At 42.0% G+C, this 22,516-nt stretch overlaps 1 protein-coding gene across 1 annotated transcript in view; it reads right to left on the minus strand.

Annotated features, from left to right (window-relative positions):
- Nucleotides 1-14,035: 14,035 nt before the first annotated feature.
- The window catches only part of MIGA2 (mitoguardin 2), a 1,296,375-nt gene continuing 1,287,894 nt past the window's right edge, over nucleotides 14,036-22,516 (minus strand). Inside the window, exon 19 of the mRNA XM_044058371.1 lies at nucleotides 14,036-18,716. Coding sequence (XP_043914306.1) covers nucleotides 18,531-18,716 — 186 coding nt within the window. The 3' untranslated portion in view covers nucleotides 14,036-18,530. The remainder of the gene's footprint in view (nucleotides 18,717-22,516) is intronic.

Raw genomic sequence — 22,516 nt, forward strand, 5'->3', positions numbered from 1 at the left:
GCATGCATGTTTTGGTAGAATTATATAAGTAAGCTCAACATGCAAGACTTTTCTTTTCGACTGTATGTGCTAATACTTGTGGTTTCAACCCCCACTCCTCCAAATGTTGTTTATTGGGCCATCATTTGTAATTTGGAGTAGATGTTTGTTGTACTTTTGAGTAAAATACCTATAACATTATAAGACAAAATATATATGAGCTATATTTTTTCATTGTATGTGTACATTTCTCAAGATACTTTGTATTACACAACTTATATTATTAGTATGCCACAGTGCATTTTACCCTGTGCTCCCAGGTCTGTGTCAAGTTGCATAGTTCAGTAGAGCCACAGATTCTTCTGTACTGCAATGAAGGTCAGTCATCATAAACATTTGGGTACCAGGACATTTGGCACAGGTGTTATTGATGTTATCAAGAGCATCTAATCAAGGACACTGCAGGTTCAATTAAGACTGCACTAAACACAAAAAACTGCATCAAGCAGACATACTTCCTCACCTGGTTCATCCTCAATATTACTCCAAAATTTAGGTGTTTAGGGATAAAAGTTAAATATAAAAACTACTAATTGTCAGTCTCAAACTTATTCATGCTATATTGAGAAGTTTCTCCATGACTTTCCTTCACTGGGATAAAGAAAGAGACCTAGATTCTAGCTGTCTTCTGTGCTGTGGGGGTGGGTTTGCCACAATGGTTAAGGTCTTCACCTCATAGAATGTACAGGGCTAGCTAGTATAGTCCAGATCCCAGACTTTGCTAGTTTCAGGACTTTATTTTCTGTGTTCAGAGCTATCCAGACCTTGCTGTGGTAGAGGAAAGTCCTATTGCTTACCAGTAGGAGTGGTGAGCATTGTACTGTCCGTCTAACACTAGAGGAGTGGTTTCCAGCTCTGAAATTGTAATTTTATCCATTTTGGGCTAATTTCTATCCCTTTCAACTTTCTGGCTTAAAAACGTGCATGTTTGCGCATTTTTCGCATCATACAGCACTGCCGGGCTACGGTTAAAGTATTCCAGGTGCCAGAAAATCTGCTCTTCAAATTCCCCCTTAGAACTAGCTGGTTTCCGAGTAGTAGCACTAAAATCTGAACCCCTGTGACTAGCACTTGCTCTGGAACCTGCTGGAAAGCACTAGGAAGCCTTAAACTGAGCACTCAACTCTCCTTGTTAATAAGGAGAAATTAATCATAGGCACTAAACAGCCTATAATTGCAAAGTACCTTGCAAAGGGAAGGGAAAACAGCTCTTGTACTTTACAAAAAAGCACCTAAACAGGCATGTCCAAGGGTCAGCTTCTGGTGATTTCTCCTGCCCACTTGGTGAATCTGGGCATAATGGGGCAATGCAGCAACTGCCTCATGTACACAGACATCCCTCTCCTCCTACCACCCAACACTACAACCTGTGAGAGATGCACTTACATAACCAAATTGGAAACAAAGCTCTCTCCAGCCAAGATTGTGCTAGACAGTCAAGAGGAGAAGGTTAACACCTGCACTACCCCTTAAGCAACACATAGCCCTTCAAAACCCACACCATCAACACCCACACATAGCAACACTAAACCCACATATGCGGAGGCCCTTAACATTAACCTGCCCAAGCAACAAGGACCTCCTAAGCTGAAATGCAAACAAACACCAGTCACAACCAAAGTGACACACAGCTCACAACACCAGTGTGCCACCCAACAACAGCCCCTAAGGCAAGACAATGTACCCAACACTTTAGTCATAGGTGACTCTATAGTCAGGCACACTGATGTCCCATTCACCAGGCTGAACAAGGAAAAAATTACAGTCAGCTGCTTGTCAGGTGCCAGGATCCGCCACATAACGCATGCACTCAAGTCACTCCACAACAAGTACAAATACGACTCTGTCATTGTCCATGTTGGAGTGAATGACTTGAGACGTACCTCCCTGGACTACATGAAAAGAGACATGGAAGAGCTCTCGGATCATGTGGTCCAGGCAGGTATGACCCTAGCTGTGAGTAGCATCCTGCCTTCACCGAGAATGATACTACAGTATAAGAACAAAATGACTGACTTCAACAATTGGCTAAGCTTCTGGTGTCATTCAAAGGGGATCCAGTATCTGTCTGCCTGGGATGACATGATCGACAAACCACGAAACTTTGCCAGAGATGGTCTGCACCTGTCGCCCCTAGGTTTCAGGTTACTGGCTAAAGCTCTTGCAATCCCTATAGTGCCTATTTTAGACAAGGTTCAAAGGACAAAACCACCACTGTAACAGATACAAGCATGCAAAATCTGAAGGTAATGCTACCTAATTCTAGAAGGCTAAACCTCAAAATGCACTCTCTCGAGGCACTCCTAAAAATGAAGAACATCGATATCTGTGCAGTAACTGAGGCCTGGTTCAATGCTCCAGAGAGTACCCCTGCAATACCAGGCTACAACTCTTACCACACTTTTCGGCCACCAAACCAAGACCGAAACACTAAAGGTGGAGGAGTGTCCATATTCACCAAGGATATTCACACCTCCAGACTAGTTGCCCAGCACAATGCATCTGAAATTCTCCAGGTGCAACTAACACTAGGTAAGACTGCAATCCAAATTGTAGCTTGCTATAGATCCCCCACCATGCCCCCAAGATTCTCACTACACCTTTCTAAACATACTGGAAAATATTAAGATACAACCAAACACCCTAATACTGACTGATTTCAACTACCCTGCCATTAACTGGGAAAACTACTTGGGTACCAACACCTTTTCCCAACGGTTCTTGGAATTCATAAATTCCAACACCCTGGATCAACTAATCCACTGTCCCACCAGGGGCTCCAATATCCTAGACCTGGTCATTACCAACATGGGAGATAAATGCTCCACACCAGTGGTCACCCCCTCATTGGTCAGGACTGACCATAAGCAAATTACCCTTGACATCCACATCCCACCCCAGTAAGGAAACCTCCATAAAAAACTTCTTCAAAGCCAACTTCATGCTACTCAAGTCAGAAGTGACAAACTTCATGACACCCATGAAGGCAGGAGCTGAAAGTTCAACTGCTGAATCCTACACTAAGGCACTGTACGAGCACATCCACCCATGCATGAATCATGCCATCCCAAATAGAACCAAGATGCTCTCCTCCAAAAAAAGGAAGCCAATTTGGTGATCCCCTGCCATAAACAAACTATACAACAGAAGAAAGAAACTGTTGCAGAAAAGAGGAAAATCCCAGGATGCAAAAAACTCCCTTACCAGCCTCAGTAAGAAGCTGAGATCCCTCAAAAAATCCTCCAAAGCTAGTTACGAAAATAAAATTGCCAAAAATTCCAAAGACAACCAGAAGGCATTCTATAGTTATGTCAAGAATCTAAATAGCAATGCTCAGATATGCTCTGAGCTACAACAGAATGGCATTAAATATACCGATCCCAAGGATATTGCCTATATCCTGGCAGATTGATCTAGTGCCAACTTCACCCCCTCTCACCCCCTAAAGGGCCCATCTCAATACCAAAAGATTGCCAAATTCCAGTAATCATGCCCACACAGGTAGAAACCGCACTCTCCAAAGCTAAGAATACAGCATCCATGGAACCAGATGACATCTCGGGCTGTGTACTACATGAACTACAAAATGAACTAGCACCTCACCTAAGTGTTATATTTAATCATAGCCTCACCTCAGGTTTTGTGCCCACTGAGTGGTGCACAGCTACAGTTATCCCACTCCACAAGGGGGGATCCACCTTGAATCCCAGGAACTACCATCCCATCAGTCTGACGAGCCTGATCTGCAAGGACATGGAATGCATTATCATGGAACTTATAAACAAATACATTAGCAACCTTCAAACACTGGACCCCACCCATTTTGGGTTCATGAAGGGCTGAGCTTGTCTCCTGAACTTGATTGACTTCTTTGAATCAGTCTCCAGAGCTGTGGATGAGAGTAAGGCGGTCCACACCACCTATCTGGACCTCGCCAAGGCCTTCAACACCATCCCCCACTCTGGAATCATAACTTACTAAGCTGGGCATAAATCCTTATGTCACTCGATGGGTTGCCAACTGGCTTACTGACAGAACCCACACTGTAAAAGTAGCAGACCCCAAATCCAGCTCCAGACAAGTGGAGTACCTCACGGTTCAGTCCTGGGACTGCTTCTGTTTGGCATCTACTTCTCTGAACTGTAGGCCAACACTAAGGGGCTCTGGCTAACAAAGCTCGCAGATGACTGCAAACTGGGAGTTGAATCCCCAAATGATGTGGATATTCTACAAAAGGGCCTTACAGAAACAGATGCTTCATGCCAAAGCCATGGGCTCAGGCTTAATGCCAAGAAATGTATAGTTATCCCCTTTGGGAAAAAGCATGTACCCATGAATTACCACACAGGTGGCAGTACATTAAACTCCGAAAGTGTGCTGAGACACTTATTGCACACGTCATCACTAAGGGCTTTTCATACAGAAAAAGTAGGTCATTGTCCCACTGTACTCATCCCTCATTAGACCCATTATAGAGTACAATGCCCCGCCATTTGGTATGTACCTCACAAGACATCTGGAACAGCTGGAAAGGCCACAGAAATACCTCATTAAAAGAATCACAGGCCTAAAGCAGATGCCCTATACTGACCATCTAAAAAAGCTCCAGCTATACTCTGTGGTATATCGTCTACTCAGAGGCGATCTCTGCTTAACATACAAGGCCATGAAAAACCTTAAGCTGTTGGACATGCTCCAGTTAAAGAAATCCCAATCCCGCAAAGCCACACACTCCAGGGATCTAAACCTTGTCATCACAAAGAACAAAACATGCTGGAGGGATAGGTTCCTGACCCACAGACTCCCCATACTCTGGAATAGGCTACCCATACATGTCAAGCAGAGCGTCTCCTTGACCCTCTTCAAAAGGAACCTTGACGATTGCATGGGAGGTATGAAATTCACCCCGGGGATCACATCAGTCGCCCTGCTAGACAGAGGTCCAGGGGAAGAAATATCCAGGGAATTGTTATGGCTAGGCTTGTATAGGCCCTAGGGCCGATAGCCTAGTACCAACCTATGAACCTATGATTCCAACCTAAGATTACTTGCTAGGCTTTAAAAGGTTCTTCAGGGCAGTTAGCCTTGTACTCACTTATGAACCTCATTCTTCCAGGAAGGTATAAAAGAATGGGAAGGAGGAGGAGGAGGAAGGTGAGGGAGAGTTTGAGAGACTGATCTTTGTTTTGTTGGGGAAAGGCAATAAAGGTCTTAGGTTGCAAGACTTAGGTTTGGCCCTTGATCTTCAGACATCAAAAACACATTTAACATTGAGGATAACATTGCTGGTGTAGGATGGACTAAGGTGGACACAGCACTGTAGCAATAATACATGGAAAATTGAACATAACCCCAGAAGGACTCCAAAGTCCCCTGGAAAATTTCAACCTGTGGTCAGCTATCCAGTGCTAGGGTTCAAAGCACTTGCTGATATTTCTGTATGGCTACAGATGAATGATGCTGAGCTTGGAATCTAGTATTAACCCATAGGAAACACTGCAGCCAAAATATGCAAATCAAGGTATAGCAAAGGGGATGGGACAATGGTAGAGAAGTTCTAAGGATTTTAATTCTTTACTATGGAGAAAGGGAGAACAGCTGGCAGCAATACATGAACTACAGACAGCACCAAGCAGAGCTGCATATCTTTCCAGTTTACACTGGCAGTAGAAGCTGCATACATGATGCACGGATATGCACTTGGCACCACCATAAGGTTTGCATCAGCAGGTACCTCTGTGATACTGTGTTGAAAACTTAGGCCTTCTTCAATGGACCCTTCATCTACAGTATACAAGGTGGGCTACAATTACAAATAGAGCCACTGCAGCTGTCGTAATTATGATGGATGCTTGTTTACCAGACCAGGCCAAAACAGTAATGTTCTCTTCTTAGGGAGAAATAAATACATTTTCTTTCAACATTTTGCCTCTCTTTCAGCCCCAGAGGACAATTTCATTTTCTAGTTCTAGCTGACTGTAGGGGAAGGGAGAAAGTCAGAGAGATGTGACTGTCATCTGTGGTTGGTTAGGGTACTTTATTGTGCCTTAAGCCCTCTCTGTGGCAGCCTTTAAGCTCTTTGCTGAAGCAAAGTCTTAAATGCCAAGATCATGTTGCTTGCTTTCATACGACAAGCCTCAGCTGTAGTGCTGTGCATTACCTGATAGGCCTAGGAGTTTGAGAGCCAGATGATCCTATAGCAGCTACCGTCTAGATTCCAGTTGGTAGTGCCCATGAACTAGTATTAGACTCCTTCCTCTCAAGATGGTCTGATCGACATTTCCAGTTTGCTCCCATCCCAACAGTTAGGTCTTCTGGTATCCGGGCTCTGTAGATGAAACTGGGTCAGCAGGACTGCACAGTTAGGGATACATTCCTTGCACCAAGCAACACGCAAGAATACAGTTTTTATCTAATCTGGTCTATCATTTTTCTTCTCTAGCCTTTTCTTTTGTTCCCTGCTTTAAATGTGTAAGCTCATACATAGATGGATTACTCTGCTTTGTCTTTCTGGTGATGGGAGGAAAACAAAATACTGACAGATACTTCCCTCTCAGTCAAGTTTCAGAGCTTCTCATACACTGAATGACCTCATTTGAGTGCTTTACAAACAGAGTACGCAATGTAATAATCCAAAATATGGAATAAACTTCCCTCAGAAATCCTTTCTTTGTCCTCTCTTCTGCTTTTTAAAACACAGCTAAAAATTTATCTCAACAAACACTGGCTATGCTCTTGCACTAACCCTGATTAACTCTTTTTACACCTCCCTTACCTTTTCTTCCGCCAAACTTCCTATAATCCATGCCTCTCATTAACATGGATGTATTTCACTGTGTGTTGCAAAAAAAAAAAAAAAAGTACATTTTTCCACTTTATATGATTAGTATATTTTCTATGTATATGAATATTTTCATGTACTACCTCTATTCAATTGCCCTGTTTTTAGCATTAATGATGCTGTACCTATTTTTGTCTTTGTCTTGTTCTATTGTACTTAACTTTGTGGAGCTTTTCTCCCCGGGCCTCTACTGAAAATGGACATATATCCAGCTAGACTAGCCCGGTCAACAAATGTAAAAATAAAATAAATAAATAAAAATAAATAAGGTTTAAGCAAAACGTACATAAAAATGTGTTACTATCCAGTCAGGCACTTCAGATGTTTCTTTAGCAGTGTCAGTAAGACAGCAGTGCTAATAAATAACAGCTAAAATCTGACAGTACTTTCACTGGTGCAATGTCTAAGATGTTTTTGCAACCACCAAGTTCTACTCAGCAGACAGTAGGATGAATAAGAAGAAAGATGGGGAGATCACTAACACGTACCAAAACAAGCAAAGGTACCTATTCTGAATGCTCTGTTTTTCCAAGAAAAAAAAATCTCCAGGTTAGCCTCAACATTTATGAGCACAAAGCGTGAGTGTTACATTTTTTAATAAGATATAGTTTCAGTTTCACAAATTATGATTCATGTCTTTCTGAATATGGAGGGGCAAACCCTCTCCTTAAGGTTTCTAATGTGCAAGGTGCTAATGTTTTTGTCATTAAAAATAGCACCACTCCTCTCTGACAACGTTTATACGAATGTGATTCAATTTCTCTTTTTACTCTATGCATATGGTTTGAAAAATAATGAAAATGGCTATTTTTATCCTGTAAGTGTGTTGATGTGAGCAGTTAAAAGGTGCAAACTGAAGAGATGAATGCCTTCACAGAATAATAGGTAAAGTTTAAGAAAGTACAGTTGTGTACACTTACCATAAATGTTGATGTTCGCGTGTATTCACAGTTGCAGTCATCACATTTGGGTTATCCCTCGGCCAGCCCGAATACCAGTGGCTTAGTATTTCTGCGTCAGTTGCTGTTGCTTCAGGACTGATGCCAGGTCATCAGTAGTATAAAGTAAGGCAGCCAACGCCATTAGATCAGTTTTTCTTGCCCTAACCTGTCAGGAGCCCCCAAGTAGGAGCCAGGTTCTGGTGGAAGACCCGACCAGGAAAAAGTAAATACCAATATGTCCCTTGTAAAGAAAGAGAAGAAAAAAGAGGGATGGAGGGAGGGAAACAAGGACTGCAACAGCGAATACATTCGAACATCTCCATTTATGGTAAGAGTACACAACTGTACTATATTCTTTGTGTTTCACTGTTGCAGTCATCACATTTGGGTTGATTCCCAAAGCTGAGGAAATGGGCTGAGGCAGTCAAGAAAACTAAGGGATGGCTAGGATGCCCTGCAAGACTGCAGAGGCAAACCCTGCCCTGGATTTGGAGAAGAGAGGCAGGTGGTAATGTTGGGTAAATGTGTAAACAGATGTCCAGGTGGCAGCCTCCAGGATGTCCCTGGTGGGAACTCCTCTGAGGAAAGCTGCAGAGGTGGAGGCTGCTCTGGTGAAGTGAGTCCTGACCCCCTTGAGGGAAGGCTTTCCATTTTGTTTGTAGCAGAACTGGATACAGTGTGCTATCCATTTGGAAATGGTTTGTTTGGAGATGGCTTTGCCTTCTGCCCCTGTAGCAAAGCTAACCAGCAATTGATCAGACTTTGTGAAGGATTTAGTCCTGTCTACATAGAATCTGAGCTGTCTGTGCACATCTAGAGTGTGAAGGATCCTTTCCTCCTTGTTCTGGGGATTAGGAAAAAAGGTGGGCAAATGAATGGATTGGTTGAGAGCCACACTGGACAACACCTTGGGCATGAAGGACGGGTTAGTCCTGAGGGATACCCTGTCAACATGGAAGATGATGAAGGGTTCCACAGCCATGAGTGCTTGCATCTCGGATGCTCTTCTGGCTGAAGTGATGGCCAGAAGGAAAGCTGTCTTCCAGGACAGAAATTTTATCTCTGCAGAAGAAGCTGGTTCAAAGGGGAGCAGGTTGAGCTTTTCCAACACAAAGTTAAGGTCCCAAGCTGGGGTCGGTGCTCTTCTGGGTGGCCTCAAGTTGCTAGCCCCTCTTAGGAACTGTTTGATCTAGGGGTGTGAGAAAAGGGGCTGCTCTGTGGGAAAATGAGCAGAGATAGCAGAGGCATGAATTTTAATAGAGGAAAAAGAGAGGCCACTGTGTAGTAGGTCAGCTAAGTAATCCAGGATGAGAGGGAGGGAGGGCTGTGCCATATTGGCTCCCTTAGACTGAATCCAGGTGCAGAACCTTTTCCATTTGTCAGCATAACACTTCCTAGTGCTAGGGCATCTGGCCTCACGTATAACATCTAGAACCTGTTTACTGAGGTTGGCAAGATTGATCAGGAGTTAGGGAATAAGCCAAGCTGCCAAATTGAGTGTCTGCAATTGGGGATGCATGTATTCCCCTTCCCTCTGGGTTAAGAGGTTTGGAAGATGCTATGGTGGCAGTGGGGACAGGCTATGCAGCAAGTGGTACCAGAGCTGGTGAGGCCAGTCTGGAGCTATAAGAATTGTCCTCGGTTTTTCCTCCTTTATTTTGAGCAGTACCCTGGGAATGAGAGGTAGTGGAGGAAAGGCATAGACCAAAAGATTGACCCAGGGGAACGACAGGGCATCCACTTTCCAAGCCATGCAGTGATGCTCCCTGATGCAGAATTTGCTGAGCTGATGGTTGATGTGGGAGGCAAAGAGGTCAACCTTCGAGGTGCCCTATTTCTGAGTTATTAGGGTGAAGGTTCTTCTATTGAGCTGCCACTCGTGTAGGTCCAGAAGATTTCAGCTTAATTGGTGTGCCATAGAGTTGAGAGAACCTGGTAGGAATTGTGCTAACAGGGTCTGTATTATATGTCCTAAAGTTTTAAACATCGACTCTCATATGATCGACACCATATGAGTGATGTTTAAAACATCGAACATATACAAAAAAATTAAAAAAAGAAAAACAACTTACCTAAATGGTCCAGGCAGGGGGGCAAGCCCTCCTGTGCCCCCCACACACCCCACTACTTAAATATTTCAACTCCGAGATCACACTACATTGAGGTAAAGGGAAAATGTTCCCTACGGTGATTTCCATTTACGCTTGTGACATTTCACATTTCCGACCATTTGGTGTCGCCCAAATGGTATTCGCGGTTTTCAGTTTTCAATCGGGTAATATAGACCCTGCTAACAGGTGGAGTTGCATGGCAGAGGCTGTGTGCCAAAGGGTCATGGCCAGCCTGCATAGAGGGTAGGAGTGAATCCCTCCCTGCTTGTTGATATACCACATTACAGTGTTGTTGCCTGTTTTGATCAGGAGAGCCCCTGGGAGAGAAGGGGCTTGAAAGCTATCAAGGTGTACTGAACAGCCATCATCTCTTTTTGGTGGATGTGCAGAAGGACTGTGGGAGCATGCTGTTGCCCACCAACAAAAATCTTTTCTGAGGCAAGGAATTATACGTATAAGAGTCTCCAGGTCTTGAGAGTGTTGACACCAAAGGCTTTTTAGGTACCAATCAAGTTTCCTTATATGCAGTCTGGCATATGGAATGAGTAGTATGCAACATGCCATTAACCCCAAAGCTTGCCAGGATCTTCCTTGCAGATTAGCTAGGGTCTGGTGGCTAGTTAAAAGAAGTAGGCTGTCAGAAAATTTTGCTTTTCTGGTGTAAGGAATGCCATCTGGGATGCTGTGTCCAGGCTTGCTCCCAGGAATATAATAATTTGGGTGGGCACCTGTTTGGATTTCTTTTTGTTAACTGTGTACCCTAGGGAGGTTAGTAGGAACTTTAAAAAGGCCAGCTGCTTGAGCAGCTTTTCCTCACTGTCTGCCTGAATTAGGCAGTTGTCTAAGTATGGGTAAATCTAGATATTCCTTTGTCTGCAAAAGGCACTGGCCGGTGCCATTTTGTGAAAACTCTGGGAGCAGTAGATTAGCCGAAGGGAAGCACAGAGAACTGAAAGTGCTGAGATCCTGCCCTGAAACGGAAATATTTCCTGCATGATTCCCTCATAGGAATATGGAGGTAGGTCTCTTTTAGATCTAGGATGGCTAGCCAAGCATCCTTGGAGAGCATGGGTAGTAGCTGCTGGAGGGTGAGCATTTTGAATTTTGGGATCACGAGGAAGGAGAATGGATAGATCGAGGATGGGGCGCCAGGTGTCCTCTTTTCTGGGTACCAGAAAAAGTCTGGAGTAGAAACCTTGGCCTCTCTGTTCTGCAGGAACGTGCTCTACTGCCATCAGAGAGAGCAGGTAAGGACTTACTTTGCACCTCTGCCCACTGGTTTGGAGGTAGATCTGGGAACCCTTTTGGGGTAGGAAGGGTGTGGAAAGAAAATTTGTATCCCTGGGACACTATGTTGAGAACCCAGTGGTCGATGGTAATGGTGGCCCAGGTGCTTGTGTGAAAGGAGAGTTATCCTCCTAGGAGTAAGTGAAGGTGAGCAGAGGGAGGAGGTGGGGGAGGTGAGTCATTGTGAGTTTTTACCATAAAGGGGTGGCTAATAACTCCCTGGTTTTGAAGTGGAGGTAGTCCACTGCTTAGATCTCTGCATTCCTTGTGGCTGTTGTCTGGGGGCTCTGGTTCCCCGGGGTCTGGGGTGGACTAACTTAGTGGGAGCAGGAAAGGACCAGTGCTTGGTGGGACAATGCTTGCTGAATCTGGGTGGCTGGAACTGTAAGAAATCCTTATCTGTCTGCATAGATTTTGCTTTTTCTTCCATCTTTTTCAAAACCTCATCTGCCTTAGTGCCAGATAAGTTGTCTTTGTGCAAGGGGGCACCAACAATTTAGATTTGACATGGTCTGGCAAGGGCTGTTCCTTAAGTCATGCATGCCTTGTAATGACAGATCCGGTGACTGCTGTCCTGCAAGAGGCTTCTAGGGCATCAAAACCACAGTGCAAGGTGTGTTTAGTTACTTGATTTGCAGAATGCATTAACTCTTGTAACTCTTTAGATTCTGCACAAGCAGGAAAGGAAAACATTTTTTGTTTGAGGACTTCCAGGGTATGTTGCTAAAATTTTACCATATGGAACTGACAATTTAGTGCCCTGATAGCAAAAGTAGCTGAGGTGTATACTTTTTTACCCCATCTGTCTTGTGCTCGGGAATCCCTATCTGACGGGGTGGGAATCTTAGCAGAGGTTGCTTTAATTCCTTTAGGCCCTTGATAAATTACCTAAGGGTCAGCAGTAGGATTTTTAAAAAGAAATTTGTAAGAGTCATGGACTCTTATAGTACCTGTCTGGTTTTCTGGGTCCAGGACGGAGGGTGTCAGGAGTCAAGCTGGATTCCAGGAAAACATCCTCCACAACATCCAGGACTGGGGGGATGGCCAAGGGTCTGTGCTGTAGAAGATCTAAGAATTTCCTGAGTCTCTTTTTAGACTGAGGGTAGTCCCAACTCTCCCATTGGAAATGCTCCCTTAAGGTATGAAGGCTTTCCCCCAGTGGAAAAATCCTCTGGGGGAGAGGTAGAAGGGATGGAATCCTCTGCATCAGAATCCTCATAATTAGAGAGGGGTTGCATGTCTTCATATTCAGATGCAGAGTCATCTAACTCTTGTTCAGACAAAACTACAGGGGACAGATATCTTTTCCCTTAGGAGGGGTAGCTTGGCTTCCCCTGATCAGCATGATACGGTCATCTGCCATTTTAAGCATTTGAGACTGAGGCAAGGAAGCAGGTGCCTGAGATTGGGTCGGTTTCTTGGGTGTGGTTCATACTCTGGGCTTAAGAATCTCGGTCTTTTTCGAAAGAATGGCAGTCGTGAAAGAAGACGTCAGTTTGTGTCAAGAATCGGTAGTCAGAAGCCGGTACCTGCTCAGCGGCTCCTGACCCATCCAAGGTAGAGATGACTGCAGGATCCTCAGTTGAAGAAGAGTTTTGCGGTATACTGGACTCTGAAGGGGTCTCAGAGGCATACAAATCCACAGAAGTGGGCATCAGGGGCTGTGAAAGCGCCTCTCTGACGACCAGAGAACTGGCGACTAGCTTAACAGAAGTGTTGTCGACAGGTTTGGACCTGTGCGGTCTGTCTCTGTCTTTATCTTTACTTTTTTGGAATATCTGCTGTCGGATGGCTTACCGAAGCCATATAGGAGTTCAAAGACTGTAAGCGAAAATATCTAGCTACAATAAGGGCCCAACGACGGATAGTTCTGGCATTGAACAAAGCACAGAAGCGACAGCAGGGGACGTCGTGGTCTGGGCCTAAACAAGTGATGCAGTAAGAATGAAAGTCTCGGTGTGGTATTTGCTTTTCACAGGTGATGGGGTACTTAGCTTTAGAAGACTTCAGCTTCAAATCGGTAGATGACACACAGATAGCAGCCGATTGGCACTCATGCGAACTGCTTCTGCTTCGGGCTCCATGGCAAGAAAGACTGATGTAATGGCGTTGGCTGCCTTTCTTTATGCTACTGACGCCCGGACGTCAGTCCTGAAGCGACAGCAACCAGATGCAGAAATACTAAGCCTCTGGTATTTCGGGCCAGTCGAGGGCTACCCTGGCAAGGATAACCCAAGCGTGATGACTGCAACAGTGAAACACAAAGAACATCGTAAAAAATTAAACAAAACTGCTGAATATATTAACAAGTAGAGAGACTAAGACTAATATACTTTGTAATTCATAAAAGGTATTCTTTTAACCAATATGAAGTACATTTATTAAGTGTGAAAAAGCTGTGCATGTGTGTAGAGATAGGAGACAAGTGATCTGGGCCAACAAAGCAAAAATGAGCATTTAGAATGATAAAGCAAAATGTATTGTACAGTGCTATAGCCTCCTGTATTATTTTATTGTAGTGCATGGAGCTCGCTGATTATGGTCCGATATTAGGGAAAAAACAAACCAGTTAAGTGCCAAAATGGTGTGCAACCCACCCTTAAATGTTAAGCACCTCCTGTGAAAGTTAAGGTCAGGCCCCATGCTAGGCAATGAAATCTGCCCAGTAAATGACAGTGGTAGAGTAAAAAATTGTTTCTGCCTGCTGTCCATTCCGGTAACATGTCCCTAAGTCCCTGTAATGAAATTTTTAATAAGTTGGTAGAATAACAGAATTTGAGTTCCATGTATTTTCTGAAGAATATGAACTACGAAACTCTGACACATGTTGTTTAATGACTTCAATCCTTAGCAGTTTATCCACAAACGACAGATTTTATGAGGAACAAACCAAAAATATGAAGCAATAGTCTGGACATTCTACAGAAAAGTGGACAGTGGAGAAACATGAAATGTAGGTGAAAAATGTGACACATAGTGTTACACTGCTGTTCTGACACTGTCTGGTAAGTATTTTACAACTTTGAAAGCAAACAAAACACTTAGTGACTTTTCCCCATAACTAGTAATACATAGAGCACATAAAATTTCACTCACTACAAAGAATTACGGTGTCTCACACCGATCATAACCCCAAATTTTGTTTGTTCTCGACATGGATGCCAAGATTCACCTTGAAAGCAAATTTCTTGGTATCCATGTCTCAAACACATAATAAACTGGTTATGATCAGTGAGCCGATCATAATCTTCGATAATTCACTCAAGTATAAACACTTTTGTATACTTCCAGTTCACACCCATACCACCCTTATGACATTCAGAACTTTTTTGGCTCTGGCTTCCTTAACTAAGTGACTTAACAGCTAATAATATGCAGTATTAGAAAGGGAAAAGAGTTATCAACAAAATTACACTAAGACGGAGGCTAGGATGTTCTGCAGTGGAGAAATTAATCTTTGAAACGCATTATTCATATTTTCAAATTTACGTTCATATTTTCATAACTGAGAGACTACATGTTATTGAAGTGTATGATGTGAAACACCACTGTGGGAGACATGGTCAATTCACTGTCATTCATTGTCAATGCTGGTTTATGTCACACTATCCTGGAAATATTGTTAGTTGTTATACAATAAAGCATATGTTTTCATATTTCCGTAAGCACTTCAATTGACATGCACTTGTATGGGAATTTCTTGTCACATGAAAGCTTATGTCTGATTAAAAAAATGTTCTAACAATATATGTCAAGGTTGTACAATGTTCAAGATAATGTAAATTTGTTTGTGAAAGTTTACATAAAATACAACTTGGGGTTTGTGTGAATTATGATGCATTACAGTATTTGTGGAAAAGAATATGAACGCACTGACTATTATCACTGTAAAGAATATTTTTGCCTGAGAACATTACTATTTGTACACTTTTAATAGTTTTTACTGTTCACAAAATATTTACATCTATCCTAAGCTTTTTAAGTTTATTTTTCAGAAAAATGCTCTGGAATGCAAGATGTGTGTAGGCTGCTAGAGGTGTGGCATTTCACACCACACCAGTGTTAATAAGTTAACTAGCAAATGGCAAGGACTTCAACTTGATTTTTTTTGTCTATAGTTGCTGTAACCAAAATGTACTCTAACAGAAAAGTTGCATTTTACCCCCATAGGTTCTTTGCCTCCTCATCAGCCCTCCTCCACTCAGTCCTGAGACCATTTGTTCCCAATCAGTCACAGCATGGGCCACTAGCTTGACAGAGCTGTCATGCAGGCAAGCAGGAAGACTGCTTTACCCTTGTCACTAGCCTTTTCCTGCAGCCAACTGTCCACTGAATGGCTCATCAGTTCTCTGTCACCATCCCTCCTGACCGGCAGCCTGGAAGCCCAAAGGAGAGAGTCAAAAGCACTACTGACCGTCCCATGTTGCCATAGCCTATTGAACAACTCAATACTGACCCACCCACAGCCATGTCCCTGATAAATCTGAGGGTGTATAGTGAAGCTATCATTTGTGGTGCATTTCTAATAACACCTCACCCACCCCCAGTTGGTGGATAGGAACACTTGGGTCATTGTGAAGGCCTGCTATGTTCTCCCAGTGTGCAAGCATGCTTTCACACATATGCAAATAAGGGCTACCATCACCGGCTTGATAGCACCAAGCTCAGATTCCACTGGGGCAGTGCTGATTCACAAAGCCTGCATGCTTCTGCATTCATGCAGCAGGTGCAGCTGAGTGTAACTGCCTCTCCTAGGATGGCCAAGCTGGTATTGGTTGTTTTCTCCCATATTTCCCCACCTGGCTGTGGAGGTGGGTGGAACTGGGAGTTCAGCAATGTGCATCAGCGTATCAGAGACAGAGGGGAGGGATTGTGACACAACAACCTGACAATCTGTGACTTAGTAACGATGTATGTGATTAGACTTGTTAGTTCGTGTGTATGTAAACATACTCCTACATACAGACAGCAAGAATAACAGACTTGCTCTACTCTGTTCACACAAGTGCTTACAGAATAACTATCTAGATCAGTAGATCACAAAACAGTGAGCAGAAGCTGCTGATGGTGATCTTGTGTTTTACTACATTTGGACAGTCCTGCTCTGTGTCTTTGCAACAGCAGTCTAGTGACCAGGGCTGTGCCTCCAATTCTAACACCTCCATGCAATATATACTGTGCAGCCCTACTTCACCAGTAATATGACAAGCAACAATTATACCAAATCACCTTAAAATAAATTTATAACTTAACAGCTTTCCATGTCACAGTCCATCTTTTATTTTAATCACATATTAATTGGGTAACTGAAATTATTCAGTGCTGTCTCTTTTTTAGCAACAGACCACAATACCACTTAGGCTTTCTGAAAGAGGAAAAAAGATTGTTTCATACAGTGCTTCATATCTTATTTACTGCCTACAACACATTTAAATGAATGGGATTTGCACATATAATTTTCACACAATAATGCTGCATCGCACCTCTCACTTCATAAACTCAAAAATATCTTTCTAAACCTAAACACCGACTGTCAGACACAATTTCAAAAGGAAATGCAGTTTCCACAAAAAGTTCAAGTATGTCTGAGAATTTTTTTTTAATGTTCATGTTTGAGGTAGGGAGGGCTCCTGGCGATGTGGGCCCTACGGCTAACTGAAGGTCTCGGACCTCTTTTGGTCACTGCCTTGGTAGCATCTTCTTCAACTCCACACTATAATGTCATCATAGGGATGGCTTCAGTGATCCTAAACTAATCCTAACCCACGGAGTGAAACAGTGGATTGCAAAGCAGAGTAACAACTTCAAACAAAGTGCAAAAAAGGCAGCCTGTATTACAAAAAAGCAATCAGGGCTAGTTAAGATAACAGATGTTAATTTTTTTTCTAAGCAGGGCAAGGATTTGTAAAGGCTTCTTGAATATTTCTATTTACCTAGTGTATTTTGGTATAACTTAAGAATTTTGTCCAAAACTGCCATAATATGCAGGAACTAATGTGAATGTTTTCTAACACAGGCAAAGCAAACAAAACACTTCTGGAATAAATTAGTGCAAATATAAACATATATACTACATTAAAAGAAACCATTGTATTCAGCAACCTGCAGTATAATAAAGGTTGTCTAGGCCCGTTGTTTTCTACCACCACATCTAGGTGGCTTCAAAGTGCAGCAAAAAAGTCTCTGTGGTGTCTGTCCTTGAGCATTTTTTTTTTAAATCCAAATGTGGATGATGAATATCTGGGTGTAAACTATAACCTAAATCATACCACTCTGCTACAAAATTACTGTCAATTCACACATTTTCTAATGTGATGGTAACAAACAGACAAACCTCCAATATTTACAGCTGAAGCTTTGACATATGTGCATAATCTCTAAGAAATGTGGCTTTATGAACACAGAAAATGTTGCTGGTAGATTCAAACAGACAAGCTGTCATTATCTTAAGATCATAGACTACAAATTGCAGTATTAGGAAATTATGCAAGTTAAATTATATGAAGTCTTTCAAACAAAATGAAGTTGAGAAACATTTCGATCTACTAGTTAAAACAACTATCATATTACAAAATGCACAGTACTGTTCTAAATAATCTTTCTGGTTTTGCAGTGAGAATACTTAATTTCAATCAGTTTTCCCCCTAACTCAGTCTCCACTTTCTGCACCTTCCTAATAAAAGGATCATGGTTTCACTCCAGTAGCATCAACTTGCATCTCAACCATCTAAATATCTAAGCTCTGAAGAAAGGCTGCCTTGAAATATTCCAGCAGTGTATGTTTTCAATGCAGTTTATCACAAATAACAACAATGGTATGAATTAAAGAAATGGTATGGATGGACCCAACAAACAAAAGTGCAAATTATTCTGTTCATGATGGAGATGTTGCAAATGCCCAGATATTTTGCATCCTATTATTAGGGAGGGGATACTGAGCTCTGTAGAGACCAGGATGACTCATTTCTGTGACATGTCACTGAACAGGACTTGATCTGTAATACCCATGTATTCAACAGTCTTGTTTTTTAGACATGAAGCATATCAGTGCCTTCAGGAAGGGTGGTACAGCACCATCTAATGGTCGACTTGCAGGTATGTAGTGGTTATAAAAATTTTAAAACTCGAGTTTGTAGAGTAAGAAGCAACAACTCCAAGAAAAGTGAATCTTTGACAAGGACATCCTAGTGTGTTCATTTAAAATTCCACGGTAAATTAATTTAAAATAAAAGTAACACTGACTCATTCCTTGGTTTGCGTTGGTAACACGAGTTTCAATATTCCTCTGTTGCCAAAACATATATTAACCTCTTAAGAAGTGTTGCCATTGGGAACTGCTCCATTCATATCAGCCAGTGTATCAATTCCTAGGTAGCCAAGAAGAATTTCACTGCGTCGCTGTGACAAATGATGGATGTCCTCAGCTAAGGATTGCACAGTTGTATATCGTAACTTATCCAGATCAAACATGTCCTTTAGGTATTGAAGTATTTGATGCTTTGGGGAAGAAAACAAAAAATAAATTGTAACTCACCAGAATGGCAAATGAAAAACAAATTAACTGTTGCCTATTTAAAAGACAGGCAGTTCTTAAAATCTGCAGGGGTGATTGGAACAAGATCTTAATTGCTTTATACTTCATTGCTACACACACTAAGAAATGTCCCAAATGACATTCTAACCATGTTATTCTGATTGTGGTGGTGTGTGCAAACAGTATCTGAAGTGTCAGTTAACAATGAAGAGTACAAAATGCTGCCAAGAACCAGACTAAGGAGGTGAACTTGTAACCATGACTAAATGGGAAAGAAACTAAGCAAGCAATCATTTTATAACCATGCAATCAGCAATGTGAAATATTTATTTTTGCAGTAATACAGCATTCCAAAGTATTTTATAAGCTATATGTTGCTTATTTGTCTGCATGTACTCAAAAGTTCATTATGGCAAGTAGGAGAATAAGATACAAATTAATTCAAAAGAATGATCCCTTCAGTGTATGCAGTTTTTGTATATATGTACTGTAAATCCAAATCTTTGACAGCATCTTTGCAGGTTTGGTCATTTTGTCATACTAACTATGAAGACCTTATCACCAGAGAGTATACCATCCACTGAAAAACTTGTCAATTAGTTAAGCAATGGCTCCTCTTACAAGGTTCTGCAAGGACTATCATATGATACAACAGGGAGGGCATGGTGGCATTTCCTTGAGTTCTTTTCCACCAGTGCATACTGATGAAATTATGCATAGTAGCTGAATGTTACTTACACAAAACATCTCAACCATCACTGGAGATGAGGAAGGTAGGTGTGTGTGTGTGTGTGTGTGTGTGTGTGTGTGTGTGTGTGTGTGTGTGTGTGTGTGTGTGTGTGTGTGTGTGTGTGTGTGTGTGTGTGTGTGTGTGAAACATAGAACATTGGTTTGGAAGACTATAGGTTATCTACATTTATGAAAGGTATCTGAAAAAACATGGCTAAATCAGGACCCAGTATAACTTCAGTTTTCAAGGGGACCTCAGCCATCAAGTCTACTTTCATTAGAATATCCTCACCACCAAGTGGAGGCAAAACCAAAGCTAAGTCTTCAGTTATTTTAGTGGGTTAGGTCACACCACTATGATCTTTATTACGGGTGTAGATTGAAGGCGCACAGGGATCAGTACTCTACCCACTCAGTTTTTCCCCACAGATGAAGGCCCAGTATGACAAGGAATCAGGGAATGCCAAGAAAGACCATAATCCTCAAAGTCCTCCATAAGGAAAATGAGTGTCATGTGCATTTGGTGCATGACATATTCCTTGAAATCTGGGGTTATTTTAGGTTGCTTAAATAATAAGCAATCTTCCTCATGGGCAACCTCAGCCATCAGGTCCTTAATGTGACTACAACAATGCTAAACCAGTTATCCTGGGACTCGGTGGTGGATCAGGATGGCATTCCATTTAGGACCACTCTTAAGACGGTATTCCAGCTAGACAAAATATTCAGTCTGTAATATAGTGTGAAAATATGGGGGTTTAACCTAAAGTGCAAATTATTCTGTTCATACTATAAATGTTGCTAATGCCTAGATATTCTGCATTCTGGAGGAAGGCCCAAAAGCAAGTTTAGATTTCCCAAACAGAATCTCCTTGAAACAAATAACCAAATCTGTTGTTCATTTAGTCACATGTTAAGAGTTTTCTGCTCTTCCACTACCAACATATATGCAGATTACAACCAAGTATATACTGTCTAATGAAAAAGGCAGCGAAATGTGCTGGTACTTGCACAAGAGTGGTGTTTGAGCCATAAAGCACTCCCAAAATCCAAATTAATCAGGAGGGTGTCCTCTGTTAGTTAGGCAAAGATGAGTAATCTAGATCAAGGTGAACTCTGAAATAACCTCATAAAGAAAACTTGATACTTAATGAAAGTGCGACTGCTCAGATGAAATTTCAAGATTTTTTCACACCAAAGAAGCTTGTGATTAGAATGTGCATCCACCATGAGCAGAACGCTCTAAGGCAAAAACTTCATCTGAAGAGAAGCTACATTTCTGAACGATGGAAGAGTCAATGACTCTAGTACAAAGTTAAGTTCCAAACCAGGGACTGAATTCTAGATTAGTGGGCTCAAACATAGAATCGCTTTAAGAGATCCATTAGTTCATGATATATTGAAATAGATTAAAAAAAAAAAAAAAAAGACAGTGGAAAAAAAACAGCTTCATCTCTGTCAAACAGAACCGGTAGAAAGGATGCTAGCTACTGGACACAATGCTTCCCCTCCTTAAAGTAACCAGTAGTCCTAGTGGTCTGCATACGTGGCATTAAATAAACCACAGAAACACAGTTTGATGTACTGAACCCTGTAATAACGCAGGATTCATCAGTTAAGCATACAGCCCCAAGGTCTTAGTTTGGAATCATGAGAAACTTAACAATACTCGCCACATCCTTTTATGTGCCAGAAAACTTTTTTACAGTGGGTAACTCATAGACTTTCCTCTTCTAGTATTCCAAGCCCTGTACAGATCTTGAAAGTTCCTAAACTATGGAAGTACATCTACGTGTTGCTGGCTCATGTAATGGTGTCAGGTGTGAGACAAAAGGCTGGACTTTGACTTTACACTCCCTAATCACACACTTAAGCAAAGAGTGAGTACACTTTTGAAAGACAACCCATGGAGAACTACTTGACTCCCTTGACTTAAAAGAAAACACCATCTGCTAATGTAGGATAAAAAGGCTATCTACATTGAAGGAGTCAACGACAGATTAATAAGCACCCATTGCAGGGGACCTAGGAAATCTGATACAACACAGATCTACTCATCGTTTCCAATGACCTACAAGAAGGCCCTCTGCAATGCATAACTGTTAGGAAGAATCTTAAGCAGTGAAAACTGAGACCACTCTGGAAGGCAGAAACTGGAAGAAGGCCTAAAATCAAGGGCTCAGGAAGTTAGGTCCTGAAGCACGGATGTTTCAAATGAGAGGCAACTCCTGGAACTGTGGTGCAAGTAATAATGTGTGGTAAAGAAATGAAGTGATGATTAAACAGATGTGGCACAAATGTCCTAACAGACACATTTTTAGAAGAGATCCTGGAAGTAGCAGCCACCACTCTTTGTGGATGGGGGGTGGGGTGGGGGCTACTTCTGACAGAATTATCCAAAGGGTTATTAGATACTGGTGGCAAAAAAAAAACAAACAAAAAACAATGCAGTTATCAATCCATTTGAGTGTGGTTTGTTTGGCTACAGTCATATACTCCACACCTATGCTAAGGAAGCCAATACTTACTTTGTCTTCCAGAAGTGATACATGATTCTCAAGACGCAACCTGAGCTAATGGTACAGATCAGGACTGTGAGAGCTACCTCTTCTTGCCTTCTACCCTGGAAAGAGAATAGAGGTGTTACTGGACTGGTATGGATTAGCCTTAATGGCTTCTTGACCTTTGTGAAAGACTGAAATGGGTTACTACAAAATGATGGCCTACAGCTATAAAATACTAAAGGAAGAGGTAATGGCCAAAAGGGAAGACATATTACAAAAACTAAACTTCAGGTCTGCGGAGCCAGACAATTCAAACTGGAGATGGATAATCATGCAAACCATGAAGTTCAAGTCCCAAGGAGAAGGGTTCCTCAGAGGTGAGCAGCTGTCACACTTCTGCCTCTACAAAACTGTGATGTGCCAAAATGGCAAAACATGTTTCTTGGTTATGGAATAACTAAAATTCAGATCAAACCAGTACCCGAAGTAGGTCAGGAGCATCTGGAAACTAGCAGACTAGAGTGCAAAGG

The sequence above is a fragment of the Protopterus annectens genome, chromosome 16.part0, assembly GCF_019279795.1.
Source record: "Protopterus annectens isolate FY-2018-M chromosome 16.part0, PAN1.0, whole genome shotgun sequence".
Taxonomy (NCBI): domain Eukaryota; kingdom Metazoa; phylum Chordata; order Ceratodontiformes; family Protopteridae; genus Protopterus; species Protopterus annectens.